Source organism: Cnephaeus nilssonii (assembly GCF_951640355.1).
Source record: "Cnephaeus nilssonii genome assembly, chromosome: 3".
NCBI classification, from domain to species: Eukaryota; Metazoa; Chordata; class Mammalia; order Chiroptera; family Vespertilionidae; genus Cnephaeus; species Cnephaeus nilssonii.
Window position 1 is genome coordinate 69,706,771 of NC_137074.1, and position 12,696 is coordinate 69,719,466.

The 12,696-nt window shown below is 40.0% G+C and overlaps 1 protein-coding gene across 1 annotated transcript in view; it reads left to right on the forward strand.

Annotated features, from left to right (window-relative positions):
• Positions 1–12,696, forward strand: part of MYH15 (myosin heavy chain 15) — a gene marked incomplete at both ends in the record, with an annotated part of 153,789 nt that overhangs the window by 80,024 nt on the left and 61,069 nt on the right. Inside the window, 8 exon segments of the mRNA XM_079766318.1 lie at positions 2,831–2,986; positions 2,990–3,073; positions 4,641–4,811; positions 4,813–4,818; positions 7,212–7,248; positions 7,251–7,308; positions 7,310–7,354; positions 11,551–11,641. Of these exon segments, the coding sequence (XP_079622444.1) occupies positions 2,831–2,986; positions 2,990–3,073; positions 4,641–4,811; positions 4,813–4,818; positions 7,212–7,248; positions 7,251–7,308; positions 7,310–7,354; positions 11,551–11,641 (648 nt within the window).

Sequence of the window (12,696 nt, forward strand, 5' to 3'; positions counted from 1 at the left end):
CCAGCCAGGAAGCTCTGGGTTTTAATTTAAATTCTTCATCTAGCTCATGACTCATTAACAAATCAAAGCACAGGATTTTCATAGATCTTCAGGATTATTTTAGTATGGACCTGGTTGGTTGTCTTGATTTTGGTTCCTACGTCCCCTTTCTCTGGTTCAGATCAACATTACTAATCAATGTAGTTCTTTCAAACAGCAGTTCTCAACTTTGGATTTGCATCAACATCACTTGTTAAGCCTTAAAATCAAAAGAAAGATGCCTAGACCCTACTGTCAAGTATTTGGATTAGCAGGCCCTATATGGGTCTAAATAATGTATCTGGGTGATTCTGATATCCAGTCAGGACTGAGAACCATTATCTTAAATAGACATGATGTTGCTTCTGTGATGAACAAGCTTCAGTTCCTGCAACATGTGCATTGTAGACTCCAAACCCTTGGCCCAGGCATTGGAGCTGTCATCTCCAGTAATGCCACTGTGCCATTACTTAGTCCCTTTCACAGTCCCCCTTGCTAGCCACTGGGACTTCTGTTATCCCCGAACATCCCAAGGCAGGGATAGGATCACATCCACCTTTATGGTATTCTTCACCCCACTCAGAACAGTGCTAAGTTAAAAAATACTAGGCTCAAATATAATCTATGAATAAAATAGTTTCTCCTACTTTCTGAACATACAGAGAAAATTGAGTAATTTTAGACTGATCCAAGTTATTTTTTTTGGGGGGGGCTGTGCTATCCATCAGTGTTTCAGTAGGCCATATTTTACGTAGTAATTTACACCTGCTCTGCTTATTACCCTGGGGTAAATGAAGATCAGTTGTCCACATCACATTTCTGATACATATTTAACATAACAATGATTCTAGAACATTAGACTGTATAGAATATTTAGAATACAACAGCCTTACCTGGGATGCTTGTTAGAAATACAAATTTCTGGTCCCCCCCCCCCCCCCCCCGACGCCCTTGAAACCTACGTAAAGACCCATACCATGAGAATCACAATTTTAATGTCCTATGTAGTCTGGCTTAGGGGAGAGGCAGCCATGCATGAGACCTGGCCTCCCAGTTTTCATCATTCTTTCTATTGACAGAGATAGTGCTACCTGGGCTGACCTGGGAAATAGAAATGGACCCAACTTGTGTAGCGGGTGGTGGGTCCAAGCCTGGGATACATAATGAAAGAATAGTGTGGTGAGCATGAGAAACAACATGAAGCCGGTTTTACAGCCAACCCAGGAAGTGTAAGATGAGTTCAAATTGTAACTGTGATTAAAAATGTTGACAGAGCCATGAAATATTTTATCAACATTTATTTTTTTTAAGGGACACAACACAGTAGGGATCAAGGAGACACGCAATCATTCACTTATTAAAAATACCTGCGGAACTCAGAACCCATTCCAATTACCATTGGGGACAGGATATTTCTACTGTTCACTGCCACACCATTGCTCAGCTGGCCCCCGAGTCCTGCCGTCAGTTTAAGGAAGGGATCAATGAGTGTGAATTGGACTGTCCCCTTCATGCAGTGATGGAACAGGTCCTATACACATGCTGAATGGAACAGAGCGGACAACTGCTCTGCTTGTTACCCTGGGGATGAATGAAGATCAGTTGCCCCCATTATTTACCAAATATTGGAAGATCCTCTGGTTTGCATGGACCCTTCCTGCTTTGACATTAATTTTTTTTTTTTTTTAATTTAGCCCTTCCCTTTGGGTCCTCAGTGATGTTGGAGATTTACTACTCTGTACATCCCCCAGCTGTGCTGCTTTGAGCTCCATTGGTTGGGCCATTCTTTGCCAGGAGTTAGCCAGAAACCAATAGCCTGGATTTTTTTTGCCTTTTTACTGCTCTCGATCTAACTCTAAGCCAGACAAATAGAAACATAGTTAATAAATTGCCCAAAGTAGCATATTGCAGAGGATGAACAAGGTCTAGGCATGGAGGAAGATGGAGGTCTGTGTAAAGTCATGTTGCAACAAGACCTACAATAATTAAGAGCTTGCTCACAAAGGGGAGGTTTTATTTAGCCTCTAATGGAGATAAATTAGAGGGGTTCAAAGTTATAAAAGGTGCTTTGTAGTGAAAAGCAATCAGCTCCTTCATGTTTTGCCTGACCCCTAACACAGGAACAATGGGTCACTCAGAGTTGGAGAGTACATTTGAAAGGATAAAAGGAAAGAACATTTTATGCTCTACAAGTATAACTTTTGGAATTTACTGCTGGCAGAATCACTGAGAAAAAAGATTTTAGATGAAAATAGTAAAATCTAGTTAGTGACTGGCAAGTAACCCTATGAATTCTGAATTCAGCCTGTGAACAATCTATAGCTCAGCTCTCTTTATTAGACGATACCTACATATATTAAACAATTACATCAGGGTGCTTATAATATTACAAATATTCAGTTGTCTGGGGAAATACTTCTTAAAAGATTGTATTCTGAGCAAGTATCGACCTCAAACACTATGCCCAGTGGATGCTTCCAGAAGCTGTGATTTAAGCAGTACACCCATGATTTCTGGAAGCTGTTAGCTCCTTCAGGCCACCAGGATTCTATTAAGTGCTTTAGAAGAGGTAATCTAATCTACCGAATGGCCTGAAAGATTCAATGCACCTCCAAACACTGCTACTCTTCTTCTTCTCAACAATAGGATCAGGGAAACTGGGGATATTATTTCAACTGCTTAGGAAAGACGGTAGGTGAAAATGCTGGGCAGAGGGCAGGCAATTATCTCTTTGCTGGTGTTAAGAAGCATTTTCGCCTAGCTGATAAATTACTTCCAGCTGTTGGCAACAATTTTCTCCTCATCATGGCAAGAGCAAGAGACCCTGGCAAATGTTGAAGAGCAGTGCGAGTCGCTGATTAAATCCAAGATCCAGCTGGAGGCTAGAGTCAAGGCACTGTCTGCACGGGTGGAGGAAGAGGCGAAGATAAATTCCGAGCTGACTGCCAGGGGGCGGAAACTCAAAGATTAATGTTCCGAGTTTAAGAAAGAAATCGATGACCTGGAAACAATATTGGTGAAGTCACAGAAGGAGAAGTGTGCTACAGAGCACAAGGTCCTTTTTCTATAATGTTAGGAAGGCCTGGATGCCTGAATGCCCCTCCCAAGCAGGGTTTGGTACCAGACTCGCTCTGGTTAAATTAACTAACCCAGTGGTCTGCAAACTTGACAACAGTGGGAGTCAGAAATGGCATAAAATGAAGGGTCTGATGAACTGTGCTGTTCCAGCTCAAATTTCCAGCTTGATTTGTGCTACCCCTCCAAATCTCCCCAATGAAACCTCTTCATTTGTTTTAATCTTATTGCATCTGAAACCTAATTGAAAGAGCAAAATGGTTTCATAGGGCCTCTAAGTGTCCTTTGTTGGAAGGAGAGTGAGCATGATGCAGTTTACTGAAAGGCGATTTGGGATGTATGTGAATCTCCAGCTCTGTCATTGATTTGGAGTTTGACCTTGGTATGTCAATTTAATTCCAGTTAAGGACTTTGCTGTTTTGTCCTTTACAGTTGAGGGTTTTAACTTGCACATCTGTGTATGGATTTGATATAGCTGAAGAGTCTGTATCAAACTTCTGATAAATAACTAGTCTCCAGAATGACACTGTACTTTTGACAGATGATTAAATAGTAACTCTTGTGCCATTGGTTTGCTTTCATAAAAAGACCGCGGATCTGAAACAGGCAGCTTCCATGTTTGCTTATTTTATCAGCTGGACCTCATCTTTAACTGCCACTTTTTTTGGACATTGATGCACCACCAGATTAACATGTGCCTTCTGAATACTCAAAAGAAAGCTCTACTATAAGTGGTGTTCTTGTTATACAATTATGTGACACTTTCAAAACTGGCCATCCTTTGAGCTATATTGATAATATATTTTTTAATATACATATTTATATTTTATTGATTTTTTACAGAGAGGAAGGGAGAGGGATAGAGTTAGAAACATCAATGAGAGAGAAACATTGATCAGCTGCCTCATGTACACCTCCTACTGGGGATGTGCCCGCAACCAAGGTACATGCCCTTGACTGGAATCAAACCAGTGCAGGCCAACACTCTATCCACTGAGCCAAACCGGGTTGGGCATATATTGATAATATGTTATTATCCAGAGTACTCCATTCCCTGACCATGACCATTGTTTGTTTGTTAATCCTCACCAGAGGATATTGTTCCTATTGATTTTTAGAGAGAGTAGAAGAGAAGGAGGGAGGGATGGAGGGAGGGGGAGAGAGAGAAACATCGATGTGAGAGAGACACATTGATTGGTGGCCTCTTGCACACACCCCTACCAGGGCCAGGGATCAAACCTACAACCCAGGTACATGCCCTTGACCAGGATTCAAACCCATGACCCTTCAGTGTGAGGGCCAATGCTCTAACTACAAAGCAACACTTCAGGGCAATTACATCATTTTGTATGTGTGGAAAAAAGGGTGAATTCAGAGTTTTTGAAAGTATATGAAGAATTTGGCTGCATTTGGTTCATTATGACAATGGATAGCTCATAAGATTTTTTTTTTTTTTGTACTAGAAAAAGGGAGAAGATGGCCCTTAGCATTATGCCCAACCTTCCAGTGGAAGCTCTAATAAAGCTGTTATTGTCTTCTTCCCACAGGTCAAGTACTTGAGTGAGGAAATGGAGTTTCTAAATGAGGATATCAGCAAACTTAACAGAACAGCCAAGGTTGCACAGGAGGCCCATCAGCAGACCCTGGGTAACCTGTACACGGAGCAGGAGAAACTCAGCAACCTGAGCAAAGCCAACTTGAAACTGGAACAGCAAGTAAGATGAGGTAAGAAGTGATTTGTCTAGCTGGTTAGCTGTCTGTCTACAGATATACAAATCTCCAATTTTTATTTAGTTAATTTATCTGGCAGCTTTAGGAAAACTCAGTAGCATGTTTTGTTTCCTTCATTATTAGAAATAGTGTTTTTTTTCTTAGTGAACATTGAACCACTACAGGAACCACTATAGTAGAGAGAAGCCCCAGTGTGTAATCTGTCAATTTTTAAATGTAAATTTCATACAACCCTGGGCAGTCTGAGAACATTGGGATGGATCATGAAGTGTTATTACTCTAAGTGACTGACTTTTCCCCACAGAACCTGGTATTTTGCCCCACAGATAGGCTGGTACTCTCTTTATCTGACACTGGTGTTGAAGGATTGGTTTAAAGGCTCTGTCATGTCTCCAGTGAGACCTGAGGTTTATTTCTAGTTGAAAGAGATGGAAGGTACAAGCTGTGTTCTACATACACTATTGGAAAGTACTTGTAAGGTTCCAAAGATGGTGTTCTGTTCTGCCTCTAAGTACCCTGTGATATCAAGATCAAGTTATTTCAGACCAGCTCAATGGATAGCTTCATTGTTCTTCCTTTCCCTTCCCCAGCTGATTTAGTGTGTGCTTTCCCTCTCTTATAATCCCCACAGCTTAGCCTTTATAAAATTGCTGACAAGGGTGGATAGGTATTATTATTATTATTATTATTATTATTATTATTATTATTATTATTACCTGCTTTTTCCTCAAGCCTCTCTATCAATTTCATCTATTACTTATTAGTTGTCTCACTTCTCTTCCTATTTCTACTGATTGTGTATCTCACAAAGCCTCTATATGAGTATTTATTGGTGTCACATAATGTTCTCTCCTGGAGTTTATCTTCTTTCAGATTTTTACATACAACTTACAGAAATTTTCCCTCCTCCACCAACTTAAATTTCATATTTTTGCTCTTTATTTCCATTACTAAAAAGTAAACATACTAATGAAAAATAGCTATATTATAACTGTTATCTAACCTGTTAAATTGACCTCCATATCATTGTTAGCAACATTAATTCAGATAAAACTAGAATATTCTGAGCACTTTGGTGTGGTACCAGAGTATGACCTAATGTAATGGACTAGAAGAGAGAACCGAAGGAGTTAAGGAGGTATGCAAATCATGTGACACATGTTTGAAATGGTCAGTACTGAGCTGGGAGACTCAGGACAGCTGTGGAGACAGGTTTACTTGGTATTGCTCCAGAGGTCAGAGCTTAGACCTGTGGGAAGAATTTACAGAAAATATCTTGGCTTCTTATGAAGAAACACTCCTGAGTAAATGGACTTATACACCCATGAAATGAGCTGCCATATGAAGAAGTGAGCTTCCCATCACTGGAAAGCGATCAAACAAGGTGTCACTGGCTATTTATTATTGGTTCCTTCCTTAGGATAGAATGTGTATTCCTTAATCTCCAAAGTTTTCTTCTATCCCTGTGATTGCTAGATTCTTTTATTATCCTATTGATATGTGCAATATTTATTTAAAAATACTAGTATATACATAGCGGTCCTGGCCGGGTAGCTCAGTTGGTTAGAACATTGTCCTGATGTGCCAAGATTGTAGGTTTGATCCCCAGTCAGGACACATGCAAGAAGCAACCAATGAATGAATGCATAAATAAGTGAAAAAACAAATAGATGTTTCTCCCTCTCTCCCACTCTCTTTCTAAAAATCAATAAACAAAATCTATACTAATAAAAGCCTAGGTGGCCCTCGCACCTGACATTGTCACAAGATGGCTGCCACATGATGGCCACGTGCACAGTGGAGACGGGGCCTGGTGGCCGCTCTGAACAATGAGGCCTGGGGGTCCTGTGGCTCTGCATGGTGCAGAGGAGGCTGGTCCTGGCATCTCTGCCACCTCATGTGGAGGAGGCGGGTCCTGGTGGAGGAGGCAGGTCACAGCAGGGGAGGGCAGTTGTGGGCGATCAGGCTGGCAGGGGAGGGCAGTTGTGGGCAACTGGGCCGGCAGGGGAGCAGTTAGGTGTCAATCAGGCTGTTAGGGGAGTGGTTAGGGGGCAATCAGGCTGAGAGGCAGGTGAGCGGTTAGGAGCCAGTGGTCCCTGATTGTGAGTGGGATGTCCGACTGTCGGTTTAGGCCTGATCCTGCACCCCCTGAGGGGTCCCAGATTGGAGAGGGTGCAGGCCAAGCTGAGGGACACCCCCTTCTATGCACTAATTTCGTGCACTGGGCCACTAGTTAAAAATAAAATATCTACATAGCTGGCCATCATTTACAGAATCTGTGCTTCTATTTTTTTTTAATTTCCAAAAGGTAAGTAATTAATGAGCACATCTAGCGAAATATAAACTTTACCTATTTATTTAGCTAAGTAATTATCTTCTTTTGACAGCTTGATGATGCCCTTGAGCAAGAGAAAAAGGTGAGAATGAATGTGAAAGGGAAAAGCGCCAATTGGAGGGCAATTTCCAGCTGCACCAGGAAAGTGTGGCACCTGGAGAGCAGCCAGCTGCAGCTTACAGAAAAGCTGAGAAAGTAAGCCACCTTTGTGTTGACATGAGATTCTGGGAGACCTAATATTGGAAGAAACAGCTTTCTCATATCATTTATCCTCACAACTCCTGGGCCAGATCTCTCAAAACCTGAAGGGGAGGATAACGAGCCTAGAAAATGGATTTTTTTTTTTTTTTTTGCTGGACTTTATTATATAGTTGTAAAAAGAAAGTGAATGCATAATCTAGAAGAATATAACTGAGAAGGCATCTGACTAGCAGATGTGAATGAAAGGTCTAAAGCATAGGAGATGTGAATTATTGAGGCTACAAGTAAAAAAATAAAAATGGCTTACTTCTTATGATGAGACCAATGGCATAAAGGTAAAAATAAATCAAAATAAACAATGGACTCTAATTTCAAGTCATATATATATATATATATATATATATATATATATATATGTCCCCAAAATGTATACACACACTTTGAATAATTATAAAGACAGTGTTTATTAAAATAAATTTCGTTTTCAAACTTGAGCTACCAGCTTTAAAGTGTGTATACATCTTTTGAGGACACCCTGTATTCTCTGATTACTTAAAAAAGTACTTGTTTGCCAGATATACTCTATTATTTATGTTGCTATTTTTACTATATTAATGTTAAACCTTACAATCTAAAGCAAAACATCACACAATCAAAATTAGTGGAATTTCAGTTCAATCTTGCCCGAGGGCAAGACGGCCATTCTAGTTTAGTTTCACAACGCCTTGGAATGGATTTTCTCACCGTGTGCCCTTTGTCTTCCTCTGTTTAGCTAGACTTTCTTCTCACCATGAGGGATTTTCAAGTTAATTTGGAATATATCCAACGAGAGGGGAAACAATGAGGTCCAAGAGTAAGATGAGACCAGGTGAAAGCTGGGAGCATATTGATCATTAGGACCCACAGTGAAAAAGAAGAATCAGCTGAGCAGCTGTGATCCTGGTTTTCCTGTATGTGACATGGTTTCCATTATCCATGCCTGTGGTCAGGCATGATTGATTTTCTATTAATATGATAGCAAACTTGATAAGTATTTGGAAAAGATGAAATAAGTAACCTCATGAATGTAATGGAACAGTGAAAGGCAAGATGATGAGTCTTCTCAGCCTTTAATTTTGCAGATAGTGTTCAAGCTCAGCAAAGTAAAAATGATAACCCATGTTCTTCCAGGTCAAAGAGCTCTGGCATTTTAGAAATCTATGTTTGCAGAAAGTTGTAGCTTTATTATAAAACCTTTTCTATAAATGAAACTACATATGGAAGCTTAGTACATGATAAAGATGGCAATTCAAAATATTGATAAGATAGGCTACTTAATAAATGATGCTGAGATTATTAGCTATTCATTTTCTGAGGTAAAAGTTAATTTTTTACTCACATTACTTACATACACAAAATCCAGTTGCATTCAAGAATTAAATGTAAAAATCTACACTAATAAAAGAGAAACATGCAAATTGACTGCACCTTCACTACGCCCACAGCCAATCAGAGTGAACAAGATGGCGGTTAATTTGCATATGCAGGCGCTGAGTGGCCTGGGTCCCATAAACATCCTCTGGACCCAGGCCGCTCCAAGACTGTAGGCCCGCACTTAGACCCTGAGTGGCAGGGGTCCCAGAACGCCCCCTGGCCACTCTGACCCTTGGCGCGGGGGGGGGGGGGGGGGCGCGGGCAAGGATGTTTCCGCCCCGCCCCCAGACACTTGCAGAGGTCTGGGTCCTGGAAACATCCTCCGGACCAAAGCCGCTCAGAGCCTGTAGGCCTACACTTAGGTCCTGAGTGGCAGGGGCCCTAGAACGCAGCCTGGGTCCCATAAACATCCTCTGGACCCAGGCTGCTCTGAGCCTGTAGGCCCATGCTTAGGTCCTGAGAGGCAGGGGACCCAGAACGCTCCCTGGCCACTTCGAGCCTATAGGTGCAGGCACCAAGGGGCTGGGGGTGGGGCGGGAACATCCTGTGTCACCATAGTGCCCCCAGCCACTTGGGAATGCTCCAAGCACCAAGAGGCAGTTTGGGTCCACACCCCCAGCCTGGTGCCCACGATGGGGGGCTGGCTGCTGGCCTCTGGGGTGTGTGGAGACCCCAGCAGCCACTGTTGTATGCAGCCCTGGGGTCCCTGCATGCCCCCCAGCCTGGCGCCCATGGTCAGGGCTCATGCAGGAGGCAACCAATCAAAGTGTCCCTCTCACATTGATTTTTCTCTCTGTCTCTCCCTCTTTCTTTCACACTCTCTAAAAATCAATGGGAACATATCCTCAGGTGAGGATTAAAAAAAAAAAAAAGAAATGCATATCCTATGAAAGACACATCTTGAAAATGCCTAAAGGAAGTTGTTATTTTTTCTTGGTGAAGGGACTGGAGTCCGTGTTGATGAAAACACCTTGGTGGCTGTGGTGACTGGCAGTGGCTGCAGCAGCAGGGTGATGGGGCTGGTGCCTTCCCCTGATCAGCCCAGTTGCCTCCCACAAAGGGAGGCTAGACTGTGGCTTAGGCCTGCTCCCCATGGGGAGCGGGCATAAGCCATCAGTAGGACATCCCCTGAGGGCACCCAGTATGTGAGAGGGGGCAGGTTGGGCTGAGGGACCCCCCACACCCAGTGCATGAATTTCATGCACCGGGCCCCTAGTAAAACTATAAGACCATTGGAAGATGCAGCATTATTCACAATAGACAAGCTATGGAAACAACATAGATGCCCATTGAGGGATGAATGCATAAAGAAAATATGTATACATATAATGAAATTATTACTCAGCCTTTAAAAAAAGAAGGAAATCTTTCCGCATGTTACAACATGGACAAAACTGGAAGACATTATGCTAAGTGAAATAAGCCAGTCACAGAAGAACAAATACTGCATGATTCCACTTACACAAGGTTATCTGAAATAGTGAAACTCATAGAAAGAGAGTAGAATGGTGGTGGCCAATGGGAGGAGAGAGGGGGAAAGTGAAGTTGCTATTCAATGGGTATAAAGTTTGTTTTGCAAGGTGGTTAAGTTCTAGAGATCTGTGTACAGCATTGTGCCTATAGTTAACAATATTGTGCACTTGAATATTTGTTAAGAGGGTAGATCTCATGTTAAATGTTCTTACTGCAACAAAAACAACAAAAACCATTAAAAAGCATTATATAGGTGATAAATCTTAGGAAATTGACAGATCAAATCTTCTTGGAAAAGTCACAAAAGGAATATCTTAATAAACTTTACTACATCAAATTTTTAAACATTTATGCGGACAAAGCCAAAAAAATAAAATTGTGAATAATTGTAAGTGGTAGAAATATTGGCAACAGATATCAAAAAATATATATAAAGAAAGTTAAAAGAAATCTATAATTTAATAATTGCATGATTATTAAATCATGCAATTTGATTTATTGGCCATTTTTAAATCCTCATAGTTGATAAGATGCTATCATTACTAAAAAACAAGGACATTCAAGGTAAAACAATGGTATGCTAATTTATTAGAAAGTTTAGAAGCATACTAATATGAAGCATAAATGTAGAGAAATAATAATCTCACATTACTGTTGGAGGTCAAAGGGCAGGGTTGTATATTTTTAAGCACATATCTCCCTGACCCAGCAATTCTCTGCTCAGTATTCACTCTATAGAAACACGTACTTGTACACAATGAGCATGTATATGAAAAGTTTTATTTGTAAAAGAAAAATATTAGGAAAACCTACGTGCTTATTAATAGGAAAATGGATAAATAAAAGCTCCAGATGTCTAAATCATGGACAAGTATATTTTTAATTGAAGCAATTTATATGTAGGCCAACATGGAAAAATCTCCAAAGTATTATTGGGTTAAAAATAAGTTAAAGAACTATAAATACAAATGTATAGAATATTATATCTGTCATAGTAAAAAAAAGAAAAAGAAACTATTGCTACTGATATAGAAACACAAACATATGTCAACACTTTAAAAAAAGGTTGGTTGATTCACACCAAACTGACAATGGTGTTTATCTCTAGGGAAGGAAAAGAGATTGGATGTAGATGTAACGTTGAATCTTTACAATAAAAATGAATTCATGTTTTATTATAATTCTAAAAATACTTAAAAAACAACATATTACTTTTACTGGGTATACTATCTTCTTTAACTATTAAATAGAAACAAGAAATGCTTTATTCTGAACAATTCCATTTGGTACATTTTTCCAAACAGGAAAAAATTAGAAATGAGTCGGATGAATTCAAAGGTGGATCATGAGAAAGGCCTGGTGGCTCAGCTTCAGCAGATGGTTAAAGAGCTTCAGGTAATCATTTACCAGACACCTGTGAGTACCTGTATTTAGATTAATAGGTGCTGATTGGTGCTTCAGTGACAAATGTTCTGCCAAAGTATCCTTACCTTTAGCCAAACACAGAGGCAGAAAAGACCAATGGTTAAAAGGTAAATTGTGGCATTCCACAGATATGTGAATCCAGGGAAAATTACTTTTTCAAAACTTAAATTTTCTTATCCTATATAATAAAATCCTAATATGCAAATTTTCCACTCGGTGAGAGTTTGACCAACTGGGAGTTCAACTAGGGGGTGGGGCCAGCTGAACCCCACCCATGCACAAATTTGTGCACTGGGCCTCTAGTGAGGATAATAAAAAGAAATAACTAATTTGTTAAATGTTTGCCATGTAGCTACAAAACAAATTTTCAGCATAGTTGCCTTCTAATCACAAAGACTAATCATCATAAAAAGTGAAATTGAATGCTAACCCCGGGTCAGGCACCGTGCTTACCACTTACATGTACTGTTGCACTTAATAATATTAGTTCAAAGTTTACCATGTAATAAAACCCTGGATATATATTTTTTCATGTGTTAATCTTCCTGGTAAAGTTTGAATTAATATTATTAAGTGCAACAGTACATGTAAGTGGTAAGCATGGTGCCTGACCCGGGGTTAGCATTCAGTGTTAGCAATTTCACTTTTTATGCTGATTAGTCTTTGTGATTAGAAGGCAACTATGCTGAAAATTTGTTTTGTAGCTACATGTAGCCTCAAAACATCTCATATGAACAGCTATTAATACATTTTAGACCATGTGACTATTTTATACCATATGACCTGTTACAAAATAATATAAATACTATGTATGTATACTTATAAATCCTTAGTTATGCATACAGATGGATGTTTTTCCATTAGAGATAAATATTTATCTCAGTAATTAGCTATTATGCAAAATAATTTTAGAATCCCTTTTTGATAATTTCTTCTGAGACATTTTGAGTCAAATTAAAAACAAAACAAAACAGTCTCACTGCTACATGGACATGCTTTCAGACACAACATTAACCTCCAAGTAA